The 17,420-nt window shown below is 31.8% G+C and overlaps 2 protein-coding genes across 2 annotated transcripts; both read left to right on the top strand.

The window, feature by feature from the left end:
* Positions 1 to 88: 88 nt before the first annotated feature.
* LOC145331893 (uncharacterized) lies at positions 89 to 2,289 on the top strand. Its single transcript, XM_080176767.1, has 2 exons — positions 89 to 143; positions 753 to 2,289. Exon 2 carries the CDS (start codon positions 1,150 to 1,152, stop codon positions 1,588 to 1,590), a length of 441 nt encoding a protein of 146 aa, XP_080032893.1. The 5' UTR covers positions 89 to 143; positions 753 to 1,149; the 3' UTR covers positions 1,591 to 2,289.
* A 3-nt stretch (positions 2,290 to 2,292) lies between these two features.
* On the top strand, positions 2,293 to 16,880 carry LOC145331889 (protein KTI12 homolog). Its single transcript, XM_080176761.1, has 11 exons — positions 2,293 to 2,413; positions 3,111 to 3,201; positions 3,819 to 3,871; positions 4,170 to 4,242; positions 8,350 to 8,410; positions 10,108 to 10,188; positions 11,063 to 11,176; positions 13,910 to 13,967; positions 14,409 to 14,463; positions 15,193 to 15,265; positions 15,989 to 16,880. Exons 1-11 carry the CDS (start codon positions 2,302 to 2,304, stop codon positions 16,046 to 16,048), a joined length of 831 nt encoding a protein of 276 aa, XP_080032887.1. The 5' UTR covers positions 2,293 to 2,301; the 3' UTR covers positions 16,049 to 16,880.
* The last annotated feature ends 540 nt before the right edge of the window (positions 16,881 to 17,420 follow it).

Raw genomic sequence — 17,420 nt, 5'->3', positions numbered from 1 at the left:
TATTTAAACCTTTTTTTGCTTCTAAATATTCTTTGTTTCTTCAACATGTTGACTACAGCTGTGTCAATTAATATTTAAATAACTTTTCAGATAAAATGAAAATGATTAAAATTAACTAAACATCATTTGTTTTGGTTTTAAAGGTATGTAACTTTATTTAATATAGTTTTACGAAGAATAATAACAATTATGTCCATAAGTGGTACAGCAACAATAGAAACAAGTTGTTAATGAGAAAAAAAACCTAATATAAAAAAATACTACCTATTTATAATATGATTTTATTTAAAAGCAATTATCAGATCTTGTGACTGAATTTGCTAAATGGTCTTTTTTATTTAGTTAAATAATAGTTTTATGCTTATGACTATTAGTGAATGAAATGAAATTCAGGTCACTGGTTACTGGTCGAATTGATATATTTTCACTTAACTCTCTAGGTACAAACAAAACCAAATATTGTCAGCTTTTTGGCAAATTTTTTTGGTTGGTTAAAATATCCTTTGCAATTTATTTTTAGTATATTGCTAATGAATTGCTATAATTAAGTCTTAAAATATAATGTAAGTATGTCCTTTTAATATGATGAAGTAATTTTGTGACATGAGTTACACATAAAACTTTTGTGCAGGCTTCAAAACAATATTAAATAATAAAAGTGCTGTTTCTCTTAATTTGTAAACGTTGGTTTGTCTGACTGTTATCTGATATGTTAGACTTCAATTTGATGGATGTTGTCATCTTTGTTTTAGGTATCTTTTGAGCAACGTCATAAGAAAAATACCTAGCTTTCATCATGCCTAAAGCCAGAGGTTCACGATACAGCCGTTTTTTCCCAAGATTTGATTGCAAATCCATGGAGGAAATGTACCAGACATTGGAGCTAATATTTGCTGATGGTCAACGTTTTTTGGGCGATTTTAAAATTCTACCACCTTTGCAACTGTTTCTTAGTAAGAAAGAAGATAAAATGTTCAACGAAATTTCACTTAGTTTGATTGAGACATGTTCATGGTCTCCAAGAATTACTTAAAAATCCAGGAAGGAATTGATCACGAGGTTAAAGGAAAATCCACCAGAAGTGAATTATAAAATCCATACTTTTCAACCGAACATTCTGATAGAGACCTGTGGATACTCAGACATATTATGCACTATGGTTTGCAAGTACCAGGAAGTCTTGATAATCCAATCGGTATGGGCTACTTTAGTGACTTCTACTATGAGATGATTTTTGGTAACTATACAGATTTCATTGAGCGCCTTGAGAATTTGCCTGAATCAGAACTTAAGAAAACATTGCAGCTAAGAGAAGGATACTGCCAGATAAGTCCAATTTTTGCACCAATTCTGGGTAGAAAGATGAACAAAGTTGCACTGGACGAATTTCTAACTGCTGAAATGAAAGCCGAGTTTCATATTATGTATCACGGCAACAATGAAAACAGGCATTTTGACATCTTAGAAAAACTGCTGGAACTTGGGTGTGATCCTAATGCTTTTGATATTGGCGGTCACACAGCACTCATGCAAGCAACACAACTACTGCCTGATGATTGTGCAAGATTTGTTGAAATTTTTGTTCACTGAGGTGCCAGAAAGAAGATTGGGCTTTCCACAAGGTTACTTGCAAGAAGAAACAAAATACCACAGAGTAAAGGCACCAAAATAGTAATATCTTTAAAGGGAGGGGGTTAAAATAGGAATAGATTATAGCCAACAAGCGAAATAAATCAAAAAAATATTTGTTAGTAACAAATGGGGGTAAAAGTCCTTCTCGTAATCTGTGTAATCCCCCATCTTTGTATTTAAAATGTGCCATATGATAAATTGAAATCGACCAAAGTTGATGCCACAATCATGCCTCATAATGAAAGAGAAATATTATCAAATTTAGCAGACAATAAGAGCAAGCTTTTAAAATAAAAGTAAACTGTAGTTTATAAAATTTCTGGAGAAAAACTTTTTAATGTTTTAACAATAAGGTGATTAAAACTATGGGAAATACTCATTACCCATATAATGTAATTTCGCATCTGGTATGCATTAGCTTTTTCTTCTGTTATTAATTATTAAAATATTCAAATTTTAAGTACAAAATTTTTTATAATTTCTCATAAAGTATATGTAAAAATTCTTGTCAATCAATACGCTTATTTTTCATGCCAAAATATTTATGTGATATCTCAGATCTTAAAGAAGACTTATGACATGATGCTTTTAATGATATTTGTCATATATTATGTAAAAAGAATATGTATTTTTATCTCTATATTTTTTATATTTTTTTCAGAAAGCGCAATGCCGCTAATCATTATGACTGGCTTTCCAAGTTCTGGCAAATCAACAGCTGCTAAAAAGATACAGCAATATTTTGGAGAAAAAGGCAAAGAGGCTGTTATTTTGACTGAAGGTTTTAATTTTTGATAGCACAGCTACTATACAACTATGGTATTTCCATTTGTTCTTTTGCTTGGAAGATTCTATACAAATTTTAAACAAGAGAACACACACTTTAATCATAGATCTTCTCTAATGTGATTTTATTAAAATATTACTTTAACTGTAAAAAATAACAGTTTTTTTTACATTATTTCATATTATTAGGTACCTAATGTTATTTAAATATTATTTTACATAATTTACAGTCCAATATCATCTCCCACACTTGTCTGAGTAAATGTGATTTCTAAAAAGCTTACAACTCCTGTTATGCTATTCGAACAATATATTACCTATCAACGTTAAAAAAATTATCAAGCGTTTCTTTTGTTATCTGAAATGGATGTTGCCATCCTTTTTGAATTAGATATTTACCAATACCCAGGGATCTAAAAGGATAAGACAATGGCCGATAAATTGATGTACATTGTACATTTCAAATGATGATACACAAAACTAACCTTCAGCAGATTAAAATTTGTGGTTTGAACGTTTGAACATCCACTTAAAAAACCAATTAATCAAAATTCATTAAGAGACTCCAAACTTGCGAAGGAAAACTATTATCATAAAATTTGGTGACTAGGGTGAGTAATAAATAGACGTTTGTAATCCTCTCTTTTATATTTACCATATTTTAAGGCTTAAAATTTTTTTTTTATATAAAGAAAGTTTGATGGATGAGAGTAAGAATGAAGTGTTCTCAAGTTCTAAAATAGAAAAGGAAGTGAGAGGAAGATTAAAGTCTGAAATAATCAGGTCAGTAATTACTTATAGGGATCTAAATGGATAAGACTATTGCCGATGAATTGATGTACCATTGTACATCCCCCAATAAAGATACACCAAATTACCCCCTCTTTATATTACAATTAGTGGTTGAAACATTTGGACACTCGACTTAATGAACCAACCAATCAAAATTTTAAAAAGTCCCAAAAATTGTTAAGCAAATTATTAAGTTAACGTTGCTATAAAACTTTGGGGACTATAAGTGCAGTGGAATGATAAACAGCGTAATGTACCATCTCTCCATGATTAACCTCTGGCCTTAGCTTTTCCCAACATTTATGTACGTACAATAACCTCATTATAAAGGAAATAAACATTTATTTATCTACCTATACAAGAAAAAGCTTCTCTGTAAAAGAGCGTCTTATCTGTTACTTTTTTTATGTTAACTTAATACCTTTTCCTTTATGGATTTTCTTTTAATTTCCCTCTAAAATTTGCTACCTAGCTACGTAATAATATTATTTAGTTAACCAAGGTGTTTTTACTTCAATTTTATTTATCTTTACCTAACAAGTTTCATGCTTTCACAATCTTCAGAAAGCTAGGTACGTAATTATGAATTAATTTTTTTATTTGTTTAGATTATTAGACAAAGAAAAGACAATCATATGTGATGGAGCTAACTATATTAAAGGCAGGTCATATAATCATTTTATACATAATTTTACTCTCCTAAACATATACGAGTTTGCTAAAATAATAAATTAAATTTAAAATAACAGGGTGGGTTGATTTAGTTCTTTCTTTCTCTATACCTAACATTGTGGGGGCTGCCCATTACCCAATATAACCTAACCATACCTAAAGAAATGAACAAAGAAAAGAAAAACTACCTTCTCATCTCATTTTTTTTAATTAGGGGGGGGGGGTATCAGTGCTCAACACGGCACTTTATGTGGAATGTCCCTTGTTTTGATAAAAGTGTAATTTAGGATTCAGATATGAACTGTATTGCGCCAGCAAGGCCAGTAAAACTACACAAATAACTGTTTTCTGTGATCTAAGGTAAATCTTGAAAATTTAAGAAGGATATATTTTGCCTCTTAATGTAACATAAGATCCAAAAATTTATTAAGCATTTTCAGACTGGCCAGAGTGTACGTTTTGTACGTTTTGTACGTTACGCATCGAATCTGTGTACGTTCTGGACGTTATTTTGATATGTGTACGTAACGTATTTTGAAATTTGTATTTTTGTACGTTTTACGTTTTTTAAAAAATAATAAGAATCAAATATTAGCAGAAAAGTAATTTGTATGTTTTGTACGAAAATTTTAACAAAAACTATAGGTGTATTATAAAAAAATAAATTCAATAATATCTTAAATTTTCATAGAACAAAAATATGTAGGTAAAATATGTGATATATGTATGTTTTAGAACTTATAGTTTAAATTTATGGATTTGAAATGTATGTTTTCTATGTAGATATAGTTTAAAGAATTGAACAGAAAATGATATGCAGTTGACTAATTTCAAGTCTAAATGCACTTTGTGCAACTAACCTGTAATAGATTTTACAATAATTTTTTTCAAATTCTTTATATAACTACTTAGGTAAATTTTCCGAGATATCATATGGTGTTCAGTTTAGGATTAAGAAGTATTATTTTTTGGTATCTTCAGTTTTTAAAGAATAAGAATCAAATATAAGTATAAAAGTATTTGTATATGTATTTGTATTTGTATAAAAAGTATTACAAAAATAGTATATTATCTATAATACAAAGTAGAATGATGTCTGTCTGTCTGTTTGTCCGTCTGTCTTTTAGAAGCTTAAAATCTCAGTAACCACTGAACCTTTTAGGTTCTACTCTTCAGGGAATATTTTTAAGCTATTTTCTTGGGGGGTGGGACACTTAAAGCTTTTTACTTACTACTAGGATTAGTGGCTTTGCCCCTATCCTCTAGAGGATTCGTTCCCTCCTTTATAGGATCGTTTGTTCGTAATTAGTAAAAAAAACGAAAAAAAGATATTGTGATTTTTTTTCATTTAGGCCCCACCCAGCTTATTTGCATTAGTTTACAAAAATAAATTAAGGGGTGGTTGTTTTCTTGGGGGGTTGGGTTTTCCACACTCCAAGAAAATAGCCTAAAGCCACCACAGGACCAGTAGATATATTCCCTGAAGAGTAGAACCAAATCTGTTCAGCTATTACCAAGATCTTAAGCTTCAGACAGACAGACATTGTTTTACTTTGTATTAAAGACTAGTATTTTCTGAGATCTTTAGCATTAGACAAAATAACCCTATATCCTATTACTAGCGGCTGCGCCCCTAGCATCTAGGGGCTATATATTCGAAGGAATATGAAATGTTAGAAAAATAGCCTAAAACCATACCCAGACTTATTTCTAAAAACGAATAGCCTCAAACCATCTCAGGGTATGTAATAAGCTTTACTGTAAAGGAGAACCATATCGGTTCAGCGGTTAGCTAGATCTTTCGTTACAGACAAAAAAGCATAAAACACTTTATATATTAGGATATGTATAATCCTCTAAATCCTTTTTTTTCTGTAGCGAAGAATCTCGTTAACTGCTGAACCGACATGATCTGGGAGAGGTTGTAGGCTATTTTCTCTGTCCTTCCATATCCCTTCGAGAACCTGTATTCAAAATGGTAGAAAAATAGCCTAAAACCATCTCGGTAACTGAGTGAAGTTTCCCTGAAATTGAAATCAATCGGTTCAGAAGTAATGAAAATCTTAAGCATCAAACAAAAAACTTACTACTTTATATAATATAATAGGATATACTTAGTACGTAATAACAGGATGTATGTCTGTCTAATTGTTTGTTTGTACCGAAGACTCTCTCTCAACCAATATGGTTCTCCTTTACAGGGTAGCTTCTTATAGGTTCTAGTAGAGGGTACAACCACCCTTCCAAGAGAAATCACTCTTAGAAAAAAATAACCACCCTTCCCCTATTTTTTCTTTCTTTTTAAAATTGAAAACAGAAATGGGGGTGGTCTAATCCACCCCCCCCCCCCCTTCTCACTAGAAAAATTATTAGCGAAGCTACTCTATAAATACTTTCTCAGTCCGTTATGCCATTGGAGAAACGTGATTTTCTTGACTCTTGTTTTTTTGATTAAATAAGTTCACATCCTACATATTTTCATTGAGATTTACCTTTTGGTTGGGGTGCCAGATCTATTCCTAGATTTTCAAGTTTTTGTGATTTTCTCGACTCCTATTCAAGATAGACGGCTAAAATTTTCAGGAAATAGATAAATTAACATTCTACATATTTTCAAAAAGTTTCTTTAAGGTTTGTCTATTTGTTGCAGTGCTAGATCGATTCCTAGATGTATAGGTTTTTATGATTTTCTCTACTCATTTTCTTTATGGATGGTTGTAATTTTCAGGGATTATCTAAGTTTTTATTCTCAATACTTCCACTTTGTTTCATTGAGATTTGATTATTGGTTGGGGGGCTGAAATTATTCCTAGATTTTCACGTTATTATATATTTTTAAAAAGGTTTTGTGATTTATTTGAATAAGTTAAATGTTTTTTTTTATGACACCACTCTATGCCTAGTTTATTTATTTTCCCAGATTTCCATCCATAACTTTTGAGCTTAGCTACTTAAGGATGTTGTCATCCTTGTGTTTTACTTTTTATTTTTAAATAAAAAATATAAAATTGGGTGTTTGAATTCAACTCCCCCTTAATCAAGTTTCTCTAGAGTCCTCTAGGGGCGTAGTCGCTGGTCCTTATAATAGGATATACTTTGTACATAACTAGCGGCTTCGCCCCTAGCCTCTAGGGGCTTTGCCCCAAGAGGTGATCAAAAAAAGTGTAAGGTTAAATTCGTAAAAAAAAAAAAATAAGGACCAAGGAAATCTTCTACAAAGGAAATCTTCCACAAAGGAAATCTTCTACAAAGGAAATCTTATACAAAGGACTAAGGATATCTCCTACAAAAAAAGGACCAAGGATATCTCCTTAAAAAAAAATGGGGGGTTGATTTTTTTTGTTTTTTTGGGGGGTGGGGGTGTCCCACCCCCCAAAAAAATAGCTTAAAACCACCACAGGACCAATAGGTATATACCATGAAGAGTAGAATCTAATCGGTTCAGTGGTTACCGAGATCTTAAGGGACAGACGGACAGACATCGTTCTACTTTGTATTATAGATAACAGGATGTCTGAATATTTGTACCAAAGGATCTTGCTAACCGCTGAACCGATATGGTTCTCCTTAACAGGATAGCTTCTCATAGGTTCTTGGAAGTTTTAAACTATTTTGGGGAAGAGTATCACCATCCACCCTTCCAAGAGAAATCGACTTTAGAAAAAAATTACCTCCTCCCCTCAAAAAAGAACTTTAATTGCTCACTGATTTTTTATAGTTAAATTTTTCCAGATGTCTATATAAAACTTTAGAGCTTTGCTACTTATGTATGTTGTTATCCATGTTTTTTACTTTTTCTTTTTAAATCTAAAATAAAAAAAATTGGGTTATTGTATTCAACCCTCCCCTTCTCAAGTGCCCCTAGAGGTCTTTAGGAGCGTAGGCGCTAGTTCTCTTTAATAAAGTAATAGGATATCTTGTGTCTGTCAGTCCGTTATGGTGTTTCTCCGCTAGTAGACTTAAATGTTTTGATAATAGGTAACTAGGAAAATAAAAACATCATTTTTATTAGGAATGTACGTTTTGTACGTTTTGTACGTTTTTTTTTACTTTTTTTATGTACGTAACGTATTTTTTTTGTGTACGTTTTGTACGTTTTTTATTTTCAAAATTGGCTGGCCAGTCTGCATTTTTAAGTATAGTAGTATTGAATGTAATGTTTTAATCCTGTATCGATACATGAAAGTAAGAGGATGTTTGTTTGTACCGAAAGATTTCACTAACCACTGGACCGATATGGTTCTTCTTTTCAGTGGATCCTCTTAATGTTCTTGAAGGGTTAGGTTAGGTGTAGGTACCTAAACTCCCAGGAAAAATGCCCCCCCCCCTTAAAAATATAAAAATCTTCTACCGATACTGTAAAAAATCAATGTTAAAATAAAATAAATGCTTTGTAGAACGTGACAAACAATTTTTCTTTCCCCCTTTAATTATTATGTTCATGTTTTAATTTGATTAAAATTTTAGCGTACCTGATATTGAAGAATTAAATTCAAGCAGACCTGACAATCACAAATATTCCACAGAGGTAAGAGTTCATTTGGTATGAAATCCTCACTAGGGAGGGATTGGACATGGACTGTAAATTTTACCGTTATCAAACGGTTTTTAAACACGTTCTCTCAATTAATGGCTTAAAATGTTTGGGTGCTTCATTAAGTACTAGCGGCTACGCCCCTAGAGGCCTCTAGGGGCACTTGAGGAGGAGAGAGTCGAATTTAATAATTCAATTTCTTATTTTAGATTTTAAAAGAAAAAGTAAAAAAAATTTACGTTTGATGTTTGTTTTTCGTTTCTAAAATTGAGAAATTTTAAAAAAATTTAATTTCTCTAGGGAGGGTGGTGGTACCCTCCCCCAAAATAGTTATAAACCTTCCAGGGACATATGAGAATCTACCCTGTTAAGGAGAACCCGATCGGTTCAGTGGTTAGCGAGATCCTTCGCTACAAACAGACAGACAGACAAACAAACAGACAGACATCGTTCTACTTTGTATTATAGATTGATTGGTTGGTAAAATATATCAAGTCAAGATTTTTCCACCAATAATATTATATATAACGATTATTTGAAATGAAAGTTTGATACGGTGTAAGGAAACATGGAGGAAGAAATCTATCAAGCGAAGTTAAAAAAAAACTTGGAAATTTATTAGAATTCGAATTCGAATTTAGGATAACTTTTTCTTATTCGTTGGCTTAACAACGTTGGGAACTTTTATAGAATTTGATTGGTTGGTTCATTAAGTTGAGTGACAAAACGTTTCAACAACTAATTGTATTTACGGATGGGGTTATTTTGAATGTCATCAATGGAGTTGTATATCAATTTATCGGTCATTATCTTATCCCATTAGATTCCTGGTTTTTTATATTGTATTGATATTGTAGGGTATGATTAATATTTCTTTCCTTTACGTATCTCTGATCCCTGGCTACGATGACAATGACATAGAAAAACTTATTCTTACTTTTTCTTTCAACTAGAATTAATTACTTTGTTTGTTTAACTTCAAATTTTATTATTTTTACACAGTGTGTCATAATTTCCGCATTGTATATTTTCAGAGAATTTTTTCATATCCTAATTGTAGTAGTAGAATGTGTGTAATGTGGAAGTCTGTCTGTAGATTAAGATTTCGCGAACTCCTCAACCAATAAGGTTCTCATATGCAGTGAAGCTTCTTATAGGCCAAAACAATTGAATACGTAGCAAAAAAAGTTTTTGTTTTATGTTCAGAAAAATTAAAGGGGCAGAATAGATCAGTTTGTTCTGCAGCGTTAGTTTGCAATTTTGATAATTTGACAGATTTGGCGGAAATAATAGCGAACCGTTTCCCACGCTTTTGAGGTCAGGTCATATCTTAGACATGGAAATAAGGAGGATGAACGTTAAATTCATCTTTCCCTTAATAGTCAAATATTAACAATGTACGGAAAGTTCGCAGCACACAAAAACGCACGAGAAAAAAATAAAATTGCGCATTTTCTAATGTTGCGTATTTTATTCCGCTTTATTTGTTATTTAAACAAAGAAAGTGCTTTTTCAATATTTAAAAATATGATTTCCCCCTACTCTAACTATCTATTATATGTTGCTCACAGTCACATGACATAGCAGAAGTAGGAACAATTTTTAACGTCTTGTGTTTTTTTTTGGGGGGGGGGAGGGGGTTCAATTGGAGAAAAAAGAATTTGCCAACTAATCCTGATGTAAATTTGCAGGTGTTGTCAGAGATGTGTCAACGTTATGAAGCTCCAATCTCGGCAAATAGATGGGATTCACCTTTATTCCTAGTTTTGAAGGTTGGTACATTTTCAGAAGCGAAGCTTCAATACAACTACCCTGGTTAGTCTGTGTCTCTTAACGCCATGAAGTTATTTTATATACAGATAAAAAGGACTAGGCTTTATTCATGCCTTTTTAAAGATTTTTAGATTTTTAGTAGTTAATGGAGCTACTTTGTAAAGATTCTGTTGTATCCAATAGTATGTGAGGCACAAAGTTGATATTAAATGTTACGCCAAAATGAGATAAATGTGGATGATTGATATTATACTTCATAGTTAAGCGGATAATTTCAAGGGCTGTTTTGATACAGAAATAAGGTATAATCAACAAGCGAAATAAATCTAAATTAAATTAGGTCGTCCTTTCACCGATGCGTTGACCCTCCAAAATCATTTGTTTAAATCACCTGGAATTACCGAATATCTTTTCGAATTAATTCATTTGTTAGTTACAGCTGTTTTTCATATAAAAAAAAACTTATTTTTTTCATCTTAAGTAAAAAATAATACATAAAACTCAAAGGGGTAGTTTCACGAAGTGCATTTGAACTTAATTTAGTGAACCGCATTTTTTTCCTAGTTAATGGGTTAAACTATATTTATATGGCATATATTTGAAAGAATTTCAATTTTCTACCACGTAGTTTTTAAAATATCAAGACTTAAAAATCGTCTTTTTAAATTGCATATATCACAAAAAGACAATTTTCAAGTCTTGATATTTTAAAAACTACGTGGTAGAAAATTAAAATTCTTTCAAATATTTTCCATATAAATGTAGTTTAACCATTTAACCAGGATAAAATATGCAGTTCACTAAATTAAGTTCAAATGCATTTCGTGAAACTACCCCTTTGATATTTTTCAATATTTTTTGTTAATCCTGCAGGATGGAAATATAGATGGGGATGGAATGTTGAAATGTCTGTATGAGAGGGCTCCGCCCCCACCCAATCAGTCCACACAAACTCAACCACTGTCAAATACAGACTTCTTATACCAGGTACAGATTTCTTATTAATTAGCTATTCATTATTTTTAATTTTTCTAACTGTGAAAAACTGTCTTTAACACATTGATATAAAAAGCTATGATGCTTTTTTGGCTTCTTGTTGCCCTGTTACTTTTATACGCCCCTAGTGGCCCTTAGGGCACTTGAAGGGGGTGGAGGGTATTTAGCCCATTCCCCCCTCTCTCATACAATAATTTTTCAATATGTTGAAAAATTTGGGAAGAAGTCATTTTTTTCTAGTGGCGATTTCTCTTAGGAGAATTGTGGTACCATCCTTAAAATTAGCTATAAACCTTTTCTTAACCTGATGAGAAGATACACTGTAAAGGAAAACCATATCGATTCAGCGGTTAGCAAGTAGATCCTTCGGTACGGACAGACACAGATCATGTAACTTTTATATAAGGATTGCACTTACATTTGTGATGTTTTTCTTATTGCATTTTTAAATATATTTGTTTGAGCTTTTTCTATATAATATATGTTTGAGCTTTTCTATAATGTTATTTTTAGAAAGAAGAAAACAAAGTTTTATTATTTCTTACAAAGTTTAAGTATATTTGGTATTGGCTAATATTCTTTTTCCCTTTTACTTTTTAAAAGCGAAGCTTTTCTATAATTAGGGTCGGTCCGTCCGTAACGGATAGCTTTTTTCGTTAATTTAGGCATGTTAGAATTGATTTTTGGTTTTCTGATTCACGGGACAACAAAGTACAATATTATAAGCGAAGCAACTCTATAATCAAGTCCTAAAAATATAAGTATGTACATAAATATTATCCTGTATCAAGCAGTTTTTCAACAAATTTACTTACAATTTTGCTTTGACTCTTATACATTTACACTCTGATTATTCAGTTCTGACATTATACAAGTGTTAATGTCCGTTTGTTCTACTGTTTCGGAGCTTCGCTATTATGGATGTTGTCATCCTTGTTTTTTGTCAGCGAAGCTTTCCTAAATATAGGGTGAATCAGACGATTGTACGCTAGAGATGTAATCACATTCTACAGTAATGTAAAGCATGTTTTGTTGTAAATATTTAAAGTTTCTGTATAATATGAAATACTAGCGGATACGCCCCTAGAGGCCTATAGGGACACGTAAAATTGTTTTTTTTTTTCAATTTATTTTAAAATAAGCTATTCACCATAAATATTTTTTTCGCCGCTAGATGTTGTTAATTATGTTTATTGTTTATGGTTAATTGCAAAAATGTCCGCAGGGCGTCGTTTTTTTATTTTTTTTATTTTGTCGATTTCTCTGGGGAGGGCTGTGGTACCTTCCCCCAAAATAGTTATAAACCTTCTAAGGGCCTATGAGAAGCCATTCTGTTAAGAAGAACCCGATCGATTCAGTTGTTAGCGAGATCCTTCGATACAAGCAGACAAACAAATAAACATCCTGTTACTTTATTATAAGGATTTTAAGGAAAATATTGTCAAACGGGTTTCGACTATATATCATTCGTTCATATTTATTTTGTATAAGAATCGTCCTATCTATTTCAAACTTTGTAAGGCCAATCATACTACAATGAAGAACAATCTTGAAAGCGTTGTTATGCTACGACGATTTACTTTGTTGCTTTTTACTTTTTGGATGTTTTCCTCCTTGCTGTTTTTACGCCGCAGTTTTGTGAAATATTTAAATAGCTTAAAGGAGGCTGTAGGTCACAAGGGATAGGTTGAATAAAAAAATTTATTTATAATATTTTGATTACTTTAAAAGTAGTAATTAATGTTTTATGTCTGAATCTACAGATCTTTAGAATAGTTATTCTGGTTTAATTGTGCTCTGCAGGGTAGCTTTGTTTGAGTAAAACACCCTTTCTAAACAAAGATTGAAAGCAAAATTCAAAAGGGGTAATTAATCAAATTACTCTATTGTTTTAGAATTTTATAATATTTATCCAAATTCCTGAAAATTATGTTTTTTTGCACCTTGTAAGTTGAAACCAATAAAAACAATAAAACTTTTCTTTATCTTCATTTCTTGTTAAGAAATGAATTACAGAATATTGGCAGCTAGAGAATATTAAGGTGCGATACTTATTGATATAATTATCTGTATTACCCATTTACGCACTTTTTCAATTTAATACATTTTCTTTCTTTTTTTTCTTGTATCATTTCGAGACCGATTAATATACGATGGATTAGAACCAATTCTAAGCCATAATGAAATACTACTTATCGCATCGTATTGCAGACATTTTTCTACAAATTATAGAATGAAAATTATATGAAAAAATACCAGTTTTGTTAGCCCCAAAGGGCCTTAGATCTAGGCTCTCTCTCTCTCTCTTCACAGAGAGGGCTAATGGATCTAAATAAATATGAATATAAACACGAGTATCTCCTTGCTTCATATGCTTTCTCTCTAATTTTCAATGTTTGTCCTTATGTTACTAATCATTTTTCCCCAAACAACATTGCTAAAATTAGATCTAAAGGATAAGACAGTGACCAATAAATTGTTGTATATCACCAATGATGATACACAAAATTACCTCTTGTTTTTATTTTAATTGCCTAGTGGTTGAAACGTTTGGACTCTCAACTTAATAAACCAGCTAATCAAAATTCAATAGTAGTCTACAACGTTGTTGAACTAATGAATAAGAAAACGTAATTATAGATGTATGGGGACTAGTGTAATAAACACCCCAATGTCCCCCCCCCCTTCTGGACTATTGGACGTGATCGTCTTTGTTTATTTTAGTTAGACAAGCAAACACAAGAGATTGTGACAAGAATATTAGAAGCTCAAAAACTTTCAGGTGAAGAAAAAATGAATGAGAGTTAAGAGAATTTATAGTATGGCTTCCAAACCGATTAATATCCGCTGTATTTGAAACGGTTCTTAGGCATTCTGAAAAATTATGTATCGTATCGTATTATAACCAACTTTCTAAGAATATTAAAATAAAAATCATAGAAATAATACCAGTTTTATTAGTCCGTGCCTTCGGTCCCACGGTGCTTACAAAATTGCGTAAGTCTTATAATTTTTTATTTTAATATCCGCGGAAAGCTGTATATAATCTCTACAACGGCTGTTTATACTGTTTTTACCTACCCAAGCTTTATAAAGCTTTCCTGAAAAGTACAACTAATTCGAACCAGCATTTTCTAATATCTTTAGCTTCAGACAAAAAAATCTTACTACTTTATATAATGGGATAAAGATTATAATACTGATTATAATGTATTTTTACCAGGAATTGGAGAAGAAATAAGTTTTAGTAGTACACAGGAAAAACTAGTTCTTAGTAGGTAAAAACATTTTTTAATGATTACCAAATTTATAAGAAGCACAACAATAACAGCTAAGCAACATTTATTATGACAAATATTCAGTGAAGTAGTAGTACTATACAAATGGATTTATTATTAATTGAATCTTACACCAGAATATCATATACTCTAAAAAAGTGAAACTTGTAGCTGACTTAAATAACGTTCCAACCCCTTTGTGATTGATGAACGAACTGACCAATAAACGATGCCCATGTTAGCAATCTAAATTGACGCCAATTTTTCTCCTGTCATAATATACACGTTTATTTTACAGTCATTACTGTACATAATATTTTTTTTAAACAGACCCAATTTTTTTCAATATGACAGGCCTACTAACAGTCTTCAGTAATAAATTAAAAAGCTGCTATTTTAAATTCACTGAGTGAAAAAGTCTTTGATACTTCTATTTAAATTGAAATGTTTGTGAAGCTTATGGGTTCAATTCTCGGTCCAGACTGTGTCATACCTTAAGACGGTAAAAATACCATACACAACTGTTATGTAACTTTGGCGTTATTCATAGTAAGATTGGGGAATGCCATGACTCGACACAAATTGACCTGCACATTTAGGACGTACAGACAAATGTCGTGTTGTTGGTTGTCTTCAACAGTTGGGCTGAATAATAACTAAAGCTTTAATCAGCCATCAATTTGTGCTCACCTGCCATTTGTAGATTTGTAATTTTTTTTATATTTTCAGGAATTATACATTATCAGAATTAGCAAGAACTAAAAGACAATTTATTAAGTATGCCAAAGAAAGGGCAATTCAGGTACTAATTTAAGAAATAGTTGGGAATAGTCTCTCTGTGGCAACGGCCCTTAAGGGGCGATTCGTCGTATTTTTAAAATGGCTTTTGATAGGTTAGGTTAGGTTATATTGGGTTAGGTGATTGTCCCACAGGGTTAAGCAATTGGCCCCGCAGGGTGAGAGCCCCCCCCCCCGCAGGGGCTAGAAATAGGAGAAAAGCTACTATAAAAAAAAGGATCGCCCCTTAAGGATTGTTGCCACGAAAAGGACTATACTAAATAGTTTTATATTTTTTAAAACAAAATGGGGGGGGGGGAGGCACGTACCCTTTTAAGTAACAGGATCTGTGTGTTTCTGTACCGCCTAGCGTAATTTTTTTATTTTTGGTAAACAGCTGTTCTTAACATAAATTAACATTTTACGTGCCGCTAGAGTTTCTTAAAAAGCACAGGGGCTGCTATTCAGCCAATTAATTCCATTTAAAATTGCCAAAAAAATAAATATTTTGTTGGGAGTAAAACTTGTTTTTGGTATAACTGAAAAGGAAGTGTGTAAGAAGGGGAGAAAAAAGAGAAGGGGCAAATCTTCACTTAGAAATGTTTGTCAGAATCACATTCCCTTTTCTCTGATAAAGCAGAGCCTAACTGGTTGGCAAGATATTTAGCCTCATTCTGAACCTTTTTTTTTGTATTATAAGATGAGCCTTGCCTTGCTACTTATGTAATTTTGTCTAATTCTATTTTAGGACGTGGACAAATTGGCGTCAATGTTTGTACAATACTTGAGATCCAATTTGATAGCTTAAGCAAACCATCACATACGACACATAAAACAAGAAAGTGTGTGTTCAGAGCAAGAAAAAATGGCATATAGTTAAATTTTTCCGTTTTATAATGATGTGTTTGAATAGTCTTTTAACAATAACATGGGATGGTTAACAAGAGGGGGGAAGTTTTGACACATTTGCGTAAACAGTGCAGTGAGTATAGGCTTTATCTTTGGACTGAGAGGTTAGGTTATTAGGGATAAAATCATTCTTATATGATAAATTTTCCCAACTTTTAAGATTTTTTTAATAGGCCTCCAGATTCAGGAGCTGCAGGCCTCCAGGTGGTCTCTAGACAGTCAAAAATAAAAATTTATTTTTGAAGAGTTAGAGGTCATTTTATATAACAAAATATGCATATTTTTAAATATTATTTACATATTTAAACAAAAAATATGCATATTGTGTTTAATAAGTTGACCTCTATCTCTTTAAAAAAATTATTTTTATTTTTACCTGTCCAGAGACCAACTGGAGGTCTACAGCTCCTGAACCTGGAGGCCTGCATCTCCTGAACCTGGAGGCCTGCATCTCCTGAACCTGGAGGCCTATCCAAAAAATCTTAATACTTGGGAAAATTCATCACATAAGAATGATTTCTTCTTTGATAACCTATCCTCTCAGTCTAAAGATAAAGCCTATACTCAGTACTCACTGTTACGCAAATATGTCAAAACTTTCCCCCCCCCCCTCTATTTTTTTGAAACCCTTTTTTGGTTTTTGGTAGATTTTATTAATTAATAATATTTTTAAAAAAAACTCTCCTATATATTTCTTGGTTCCAAAATTAAACTCCACCCCCTAGAAGATGCTAAGTAGTTATCAAAAAATATCTGAATCTTATCTAATAGTAATCTTAGAATTTAAGACTTTACTGATATGTGATATCTGTCGAATAGAAGGGACAATAGTATAACTTGACAGCTATAAAAATATGTAAATTTTACAATGGAGGGAGGGAGGGGGCATTGGGCTGTTTATTACACTAGACCCCAAAAGTTTTATAATATCGTGTTTTTTTATTCGTTGGCTTAATAACTTTGGGGGCTTTAATTGAATTCTATGGTACATTTAGTTGAATGTCAAAATTTGTCAACCATTTATCATTTTTTGCATCATCATTTTAGCTGTGCAACAATTTATTGACCAATTTCTTATTCCTTTAGATCCCTTAAATTTTACACCATCTTAAGATCTAACACAACAAAATGTCTAGGTAAACAGTTTTATAACTAAGACATTGAATTGTAGACATAAAACGTGTTGTAAAATATTTTTATACATGCTTAAACTTGGATTTGAAGTTTTAAAAAAAATATTTTTTGTGCTTTCTGTTTGTACTTATGCAATT

This window comes from Acartia tonsa, chromosome 11 (assembly GCF_053477335.1).
Source record: "Acartia tonsa isolate MP-2025a chromosome 11, ASM5347733v1, whole genome shotgun sequence".
In the NCBI taxonomy this organism is placed as follows: Eukaryota; Metazoa; Arthropoda; class Copepoda; order Calanoida; family Acartiidae; genus Acartia; species Acartia tonsa.
The sequence above is the reverse complement of the archived record's forward strand: the minus strand, read 5'-3'. Positions and strand labels throughout refer to the sequence as shown.